Here is an 8,632-nt window from a genome sequence, read left to right on the forward strand (position 1 = left end):
ACGTGTGCGGGAACGAATGAAGGATTAGGAAGTCAGGACGAGCGGATCCAGACTCGCCTACGCGACGTCTGCGGAAAGGAATGGTGCACAGACTCGGGGAGGTCCAGCGGCAAGCCCGCACACGGACGCCGGCGGGGAAGCCTCACTTCCGCCACTAGGGCCCGGCCGCCCTTCCTCCCAGGATGCTCCGCGCCGGCCGCGCCGCGCGCTATTGGCTGCGCCGCCCCACGTGACCACGGATGGCGGCAGCGGCGGTTGCCCCGGTGACGAGGAGAGAGGCGGCATCCCGGCGGGGTGAGCGCGACGTCCGCGGCTGAGCCGAGCAGGTAAGCGCTCACACCGTGGTCCCGGAGCAGGGAGGAGCAGTGGTGAGGCCGACGGCCAGACCTCCGCCCTCGAGGAAGCCATCTTGGGGGCGCCCCCGCTCCGTCCGGGGCTCGTGTCTGGTGAGGGCCGGAGCGCCTCCGGGACGCCGAGGCTGCTTCCCGCTGCGTCCCGCAGGTCGCCCCGACCTTACCGCAGTGGCACCGAGTCGTCCCGCAGAGTAGTGGACGGGAGCCGCTGCGCCCGGGACTTTTAGGCTCCCCCCCCTCCCGCCCCGCCCTGCACCAGCAGCCCCACCTCCACCGGCCCCAGGTCAAGCCGGGACGAACGCTGAGGAACTTGCCCTGCGAATTTGTTTACTCTACTGATAGATCCCCTCATCAGGCCCTAAGAGGCCTTAAGTCTCTTCTCACCTAGAAAGTCAGAAGTTGCCACCACCACCGGAAGCGGGTCTGAAAATTGCCCGACTTTCTACGCATTAGAACGCCCTGGGTTTTCAAACTTCAATGTGGGTCCTTTAAAAGGCAGATTTCTAAGCATCACACCACCCTTGGTGCTCGGTAACGTCTGTTTGCTCAGGCATCCCAGGGAGTTCCGAGTTGGGTGGTCTAAATTTTGTATGGTACTGTAAATTCCTGCTTTGTCCCCAGCAGTGGCTACGGGAGCCCCAGTTGCCACATCTGTAGGAGAGTATAAGTGACACCCCTCAGCTTTTAAGAATAAATGTGAAACATCTTGCACGTCGCTTGGCATACAGCAAACCCTCAATAAACCATTGTTTCATAATTGTTCAGGGACAATTTTGTATTTTTTTTTCTTTTTTTTGGGGGGGGAGGGGGATCCGGTTGTGGGGCCTGAACTCTGGGCCTGGGCACTGTTCCTCAGCTCTTCAGCTCAAGGCTAGCACTCTACCACTTGAGCCACAGAACCACTTTCGGCTTTTTTCTTTTTGCTTAATGTGGTGTTGAGGAATCAAACCCAGGGCCTCAGGCATGCAAGGCAAGCGCTCTATCACTGAGCCACCTTCCCAGCCCCAATTTTGTAATTTCTAACAATGTGAGAAGTAATAGATTAGCTAACAGTGGCCAGTACTCACTGACAGTTGATCATAGCCGAATCTTATTCATGCTAGTCATGAAGGACTTCTCCAAAGAAGCGATATTTATTAAACAGACAGGTTAGCCGATTGAAAAAAGGGGAGAAAAAGTGTTTCAGGCAGAGAGAACAGGATGTACCAGAAACCCTTCTTGGCATGGTCACCAGTTGGGTTCCCAACTTCTCTTCAAGTTGCCCACAAACTTCATACTCTTAGCCCATGACCTTGATTCTTGTTTGACAAACCCGGTACTTGATTTGACTTCTAATCCAGACGCTGCTACAGTTGCAAGCTGGAAGAAATTCATTAGCATAAGTGTGATCCACTATGCTATGGGTATGGAGTGACTGTCCATGTCCACCTGGACTGAATGGCGACCAACAAGGCTCAAGTCTGCAGAACAGATGGGAGAGGGTAGGAAGCCGAGCTGTGAAGGTCTTTGAGAGCTGGGACCAAGGAGTCCATCTTCATGTGGAAGGTCCAAAGCAAGAGACAAGGAGGGTCAGTATTCATAGGGTAGATATCAGATTGAAGTGGAGGAGCAGATGGTTGCTATTTCTGTGCTTTGGGAGAGATAAAGCCCCCAAGACAGTGACAGTGAGTCAGAACACCAGGGATGTTAAATTTAATCTTCTGATTAAAATCTTTTGTGTCTGGGTAATTCAAACTACATGCACTGTAAGGTTCCAGACCTATGTATCCTTAGAACTGCAGTGGATCTGATCAGTTCTGTTTTATCTGCATTCCAGATTTGCTCTGGGGGTATGGGCAGCCAGTGGGGAGAGAAGAGCCTGGGAGGGAACTATAGGCGCTACTCCTGTTAGTGCATCTCATGGATAGCTGTTACAAGCAACAAGAATGTATTATCTTGTAGTTCTGGCGGTCAAAGTGTGTTACGGGCAGCCTGTGTGTATAGCCACACACCATGCTTGATTCAGCCTCTAATGGAGGCACTGTAGTGCAGATGCTAATGTTATGGTGTGAGGCTGGTCTGTTCCTAGCCTTTCCTCACTTGTGGAGGCCACCTCTTGCTCCATGACCCTTCCTCCTGTTCAAAGCCTTCAGAGACCAGCTGAGTCTTTCTCATATCCCCCAGCTCTGATCCTGGCCTTCCTACCTTCTTTGTTTGCCTGAGACCCACCTGGATAATCTGGGCTTACTTCTTGATTGAAGGTCACCTGATCAGCTATCTTAGTGCTAGCTGCAACCTTAATTCCCTTGCATGTAACAACCCCATACACTCACAACTTCTGGGATTAGGAAGAGGACGTCTTTGGAGGCCATATTCTTCTCACCATAGCCTCCCTTTCATGATTTCTCAGATGGCTGGAGTGAAGTCTTTGTCTTGTGCTTTTATCTTGTACAGATTTTTTGCTGTGAGAATTACCAGAAGCAGTTCAGGATGGGAGATATTCTGGCCCACGAGTCTGAATTACTTGGACTAGTGAAGGAGGTAAGTATGTTATGGAAAACACGTATCACAGAACATTACATTCTAAAATACTGCAATAAGCTGAACATGGTGATACATGTAGTACTAGCATTTGGAGGCTGAGGCAGGAGGATTTTGAGTTTGAGGCTAGTCTGGATTACACAGAAAGACCCATAAATGAATGAAACAAATTCTTTTTGTATCTTCTAATATTTCTATCATTTCATTAGATCTGTTAATGTATTTCCCTTATAATTTTCTGTTTTATATTTTGTTTATATAACTAAACTGAAATCTTACAGCTACTTTTCTCTTTATTTTATGTTGTACTTACATTGGGGCTTAAATTTAGGGCCTATGTGCTGTCCATTAGCATTTTTGCTTAAGACTGGTGCTCTACCACTTGAGCCACAGCTCTGCTTCCAGCTCTTGTTAGTTGGAGATAAGATTCTCATAGACTTTCCTTCCTGGACCTGCTTTGAACTGTGATCCTCAGATCTGAGCTTGCAAAGTAGCTAGGATTACAGGTGTGAGCCACTGTTGCCTGGCACTTGAATTTTTTAAAAAAAGAAAATTATAGGGATGGCATGTGGTTCAGTGGTACAGTGCTGGCCTACCATATGAAAGGTCTTGGTTCCATCCCCAACTCCACAGAAGAAAGAAAATTATAAAGGCAAGCCATACTCATGGTAAGAGATTCAAGCAAAACAAAACTGTATCAAGAGAATTTTCCCATTTTTCTCCTACAGAGTATTGTTAATGGCTTCACATTTTATTTTTTTCAGCCCTCATCTCTGAATGGTTAAAGTATCCTCACATTTGTAGTTTTTTGGGGGCTATGCCATAATAACACCTTGTTTTTCATTTCCCTTTTGCACATTAACAACAGTGTAGCATGAACAGTCTACCCTGGTCTGCCTGGGTACTGTAGATATTTCACGGCAGGGCTGTATTAGAATTTCTTTTACTTGTTTCCTGTTAATAGGCATCTAAGTTTCCTGCATCCAAAGCTTTTGAGGAGTAAGACCCTCAGTCTATGCGTTGTGGTGCTAAGGAGATGGTTGCCATGTATTGTGTGATTACACTGCACCTTAGCCCCAAAGGAGCAGAAGGAAGTTAAGAGCCTCCTGCCTTGGAAGTGCAGCTTTGGCATTTGTTGGCAAGATGGCAAATACATTTCTAGCACTATCACGGCAGGATGTGCTTCAGGCTCAAGGGAACATTTTCCTGTCTTTTTTTTTTTTTTTGTCAGTCCTGGAGCCTGAACTCTGGGCCTGGGCTCTGTTCCTCAGCTCTTTAGCTCAAGGCTAGTGCTCTACAACTTGAGCCACAGTACCACTTCCAGTTTTCTGGTGGTTAAATGGAGATAAGAGTCTCATGGATAGTCCTGCCTGGGCTGGCTTTGCACTGTGATCCTCAGATCTCAGCCTTTTATTAGCTAGAATTACAGGTGTGAGCCACCGGCACCTGGCACATTTCCATATTTTAATGGCTTAGCAACAGGCTCACTTGTGATCCTTTGTCAAGGGACAACTAACGGGTAAGCTTCAAGCCTTCAGACTGCTGTACACATGATTTCACTATATACATGATATCGTTACCGCTCACATTTTTCTTTCTGAAATAACTTTTCTGAAAATAAACTTTTTCTATGATGCTATCTTTCTTGGCATTTAGAATACCTCTTAATAAATAAATTTTAAGCCGGGCGCTGGTGGCTCACGCCTGTAATCCTAGCTACTCAGGAGGCTGAGATCTGAGGATCGCGGTTCAAAGCCAGCCCGGACAGGAGAGACTGTGAGACTCCTATCTCCCATAAACCACCAGAAAACCAGAAGTGGCGCTGTAGCTCAAGTGGTAGAGCGCTTGCCTTGAGCTGAAGAGCTTAGGGACAGCGCCCAGGCCCAGAGTTCAAGCCCCACGACCGACAAAAAAAAAAAAAAAATTTTTTTAAATTAGATTCCAAACTATTTCCTCTAGTCCCCTTTTGTCTGTTTTTTTTTTTTTTGGTGTGTGTGTGTGTGTGTGTGTGTATGTGTGTGTGTGTTTAAAACTGGTATCAGCCTTATGTTGTCACTTGGCTTTCTTGTTCATTACTGGTACTGTACCATTTGAGATACATCTCCAGTCTGGTGTTTTGCTTGTTAATTAGATCTGTAGTCTCATGGACTTTTCTACCTAGGCTGGCTTTGAACAGTTACCCTCCAAGTGTCATCCTCCTTAGTAGCTGGTATTAAAGGCGTGAACCACCTACACTTGGCTTCATTTGTCTTTTTAATTATAGGCACTGTGACAGGTGGTTTGACTTGAGTTTCTCTAGTGGTTTAATGGTTAGTGATAATGAGTACCTTTAAGTGTCTCTGTTGGTCTTTCATAGGTCTCTATTAGAGAAATACCTTTGGAGAAGTACCTTTGCCCGTTTATTGACTGTATTATTTTATTTTTTGATTTTTATTGTTGTTTAATTATGTTTTCTTTTATAGTATTTAGATTTTGCTGAATTTGAGGACACCTTGAAGACCTTTTCAAAGGAATGCAAAATGAAAGGAAAGCCACTATGTAAAACAGCAGGTGGATCTTTAAAGGACTCCAAGGCCCTTATGATTCAGGTTTTTGTTTATTTTCTTTCTGTGGACAGTCAAGGTGTTGCCATTGCAGATGGCATGCCATGGCATCATTTCCGGGGACCTGCTCAGAGTTCCTTTAGACTGTGCCAGTGTTTATGGGTGACTTGAAAGGTATCATCTTTAAATCTTCGCACCCTACCTTGGAGAAATGTGTGACTACATAAGAGCTATCACATTTTTGGAGGAGAAGAAAAAAAGGAAGCCATGCCATGTTTAGAAACTGAGACCACTATGGTCCTCACTCTGAGAGGTTTGGGATTATTAATTCTAGGTAGTGGGATGGAACAACAGACAGGCAAAACCAAGCCAGACCAAGTCCCTCAGAGTGCTTGCATTCATTTGGCAGGTGGGAGGGGCTAGGAGCAAATAAGACAGCATCCCTGCCAGAGGAAGGGCCCTAAGTCCTCAGTTCAGCCATCTTTGGATGCCAGCAGCCCATTTGCAAGATTCTGAGCAGGTGATGAGTTTAGGGCATGACATTTCCCCAGATGGTAAGCGTCTTCTTTGAGAGATTCTGTTACTTCAGCACACTCATTTCTGTGTGTCTTACTTCTGGAAGTGGACACTTGGTTTGGAATCCAAGCCTCAAGGCTGAGGAGTTGGAGTTCAGGCTACTCCTTGGCCATCTTCTCTTAGTCCCTGACTGCCCCTTGACCAGGACTGGGTGCTGTGGAGAAGGCCGTCTCCGTTCCCATGAGCCGTGATCAGTCTCCCTAAGTTGTTCTCAGTGGATGCACGTGTCTCACTTCTCTGGCCTCTGATTTCTGTCTTCTGGCTGATTCCAGCCATTTCAGAGACCTGAGTTTTCGTCTGCTCCTAGTGTGTCCAGATTTGGTATGGAAAATGCTGGAAAATGGGGAGCAGTCACAGTAATCTCAGCGATCTCAGCCTAAGGAGCTGAGGCGCTTGAGCCTTTTCGATTCTCCTCTGGAAAGGAGTGTGTGTGTCTGGTGGTGGGTGGCAAGAATTGTGGGTGTTGGTCCTCTACGATGGACTCAGTCTGATGTCTTCTCCATAGAAGGATCTCCTGGCTGCATTTGACAATGGAGACCAGAAGGTGTTCTTTGATTTGTGGGAGGAGCACGTCCCTAGCACCATCCGAGAGAACGACTCCCTTGCGCAGAAGCTGGAGTTCTATGTTCACATCCACTTCGCTATCTTTCTCCTCAAGCACTCAGTGGGGAGGCCGGTAGGTGGACTTTGGGGGCGGCTGTGTCCTCTTCCCAGGAGCGTTGCTCAGGTTCTGTGACGTGTTAGCATACTGCTTTCAGGATGTAGGCATGCTGTGTCCTGAGGAGTGGTTTTGCTCTTATTCCTGGCTCTTAATTTTCTTATCTATGGGGCAGTTTAATCATTTCCTAATTCAAAGATATATTAATTTTATGTACATTTCTTGCACCAAAAAATTGGAAACTTTGTGTATATATTATATATATGTATAAAACATAAAGCATACACATATAGGTGTGCATAGGACTGAGAGAACACTAGATTACTTACTGCACATAAATGAAAGGTAAGTAGAGGAAAATTATATGGTATTTGGGAGAGTCTAGGGTTGAACAGTGCTTCTTCAGCCTTTTACCAGGGAGAGCTGGCGTGAGGTGAGAGGCAAGGTGAGGGGGCCGGGAGAGCTGGCATTGGTCACATGTTCCTGTGCAAGCTGATTGAAATGTCAGGGGCTCCTGAAGGTAGCTACCTAAGCTGTGGCTGTGCCTCAGAATCTGACCAACAAAGGGAAAAGTCAGTTATGAGAGATTTTACTTTCTGTTTTTTCTTTGTGCTAGTCCTGGGGCTTGCACTCGGGGCCTGGGCTCTGTCCCTGAGCTTTTTTTTTTTTTTTGTCTGGGGCTTGAACTCTGGGCTTGGGTGCTGTCCCTGTACCTTCAGCTTAAGGCAAGCGCCCTACCACTTAAGCCACAGCTTTAGTTCTGGCTTTTTTTCTTTTTCTTTTTCTTTTTTTTTTTGGTGCTTAAATGGAGATGAGAGTCTCACAACATTTCCTGCCAAAGCTTGCTTTAGATCTCATCTTCCTGAGTAGCTAGGCTTACAAGCATGACTCACGATTGCTGGCCATTTTTTGTTTTATTTCTGTTTTGAGGTAAGGTAAAACTCAAGTAAGGTTAAAAACTCACTGTTTAGCCGGGTGCTGGTGCCTCATGCCTGTAATCCTAGCTACTCAGGAGGCTGAGATCTGAGGATCATGGTTCAAAGCCAGCCTGGACAGGAAAGGCTGTGAACTCTTACCTCTAATTAACCACCAGACAACCAGAAGTGGCACTGTGGCTCAAGCAATAGAGCACTTGCCTTGAGCCAAAAAGCTCAGGGGCAGCGCCCAGGCCCAGATTTCAAGCCCCACGACTGACCAGAAAACAAAAAAACACCCTCATTGTTTGGTGCAGTGATCAGAAGAGGGCCTCAGAACCTCATGGATGAAGAGGTGTGCAGGTGTGAGGGAGGCTGGGAGGGCTGGCCCACATGGGCCTGGTGGGAGCCTAGCGCCTTGCTGTCCTCACTCTGCCCAGGAGAGAGGAGCCTGAGGTGGGAGCTGACTTGCACTGGCTCCCATGCAGTCATGGTGCTCCTGCCAGTGGCTCATTAATGTGTAAGTGTTAGGGATGATAGACACACTGAGTACAGTGCTCCTGCCAGGCCACATGCAGCACGGCCAGCAACGTGGCGAGGACCTGCAGAGCCTCATGGGGTAGATGGGGTGGGTGACTGAGCCCTCACCCTGAGCCTCAACCAAATGCCTGCCTTCCTCTAGGACAAGCAGGAGCTGGATGAGAGGATTTCTTACTTCAAAACCTTCCTAGAGACGAAAGGGGCCGCACTGAGCCAGACTACTGAGTTTCTTCCGTACTACGCCCTCCCCTTTGTGCCCAACCCAATGGTGCACCCCTCATTTAAAGAACTCTTCCAGGTAGGTGTTGATCTTTGACTCTATGTTAGTGTCTGGACAGCATTGTGGCCTGACTGTACATGCACTGGTAGTTTATGAAAAATGCCTTAAAAAAATAAAATTTGCCCGCAATTTTTTTTTTTTTTTTTGTAGCCCAAGTCTACTTGGTCATTCTCTTATTGGGTAGTGTTTGCATTAGTTTTTGATTGCCTTTTACATAGCTGTGGTTTGTGTTCTTTTTTTTTTTTTTT

At 46.9% G+C, this 8,632-nt stretch overlaps 1 protein-coding gene across 1 annotated transcript in view; it reads left to right on the top strand.

The window, feature by feature from the left end:
- Nucleotides 1-246: 246 nt before the first annotated feature.
- Nucleotides 247-8,632, top strand: part of Armc9 (armadillo repeat containing 9) — a 112,346-nt gene continuing 103,960 nt past the window's right edge. The window contains exons 1-5 of the mRNA XM_013012145.1: nucleotides 247-326; nucleotides 2,787-2,873; nucleotides 5,336-5,461; nucleotides 6,498-6,668; nucleotides 8,247-8,402. Of these exons, the coding sequence (XP_012867599.1) occupies nucleotides 2,823-2,873; nucleotides 5,336-5,461; nucleotides 6,498-6,668; nucleotides 8,247-8,402 (504 nt within the window). The 5' untranslated portion in view covers nucleotides 247-326; nucleotides 2,787-2,822. The remainder of the gene's footprint in view (nucleotides 327-2,786; nucleotides 2,874-5,335; nucleotides 5,462-6,497; nucleotides 6,669-8,246; nucleotides 8,403-8,632) is intronic.

The sequence above is a fragment of the Dipodomys ordii genome, unplaced genomic scaffold, assembly GCF_000151885.1.
Source record: "Dipodomys ordii isolate 6190 unplaced genomic scaffold, Dord_2.0 Scaffold1, whole genome shotgun sequence".
NCBI lineage: Eukaryota > Metazoa > Chordata > Mammalia > Rodentia > Heteromyidae > Dipodomys > Dipodomys ordii.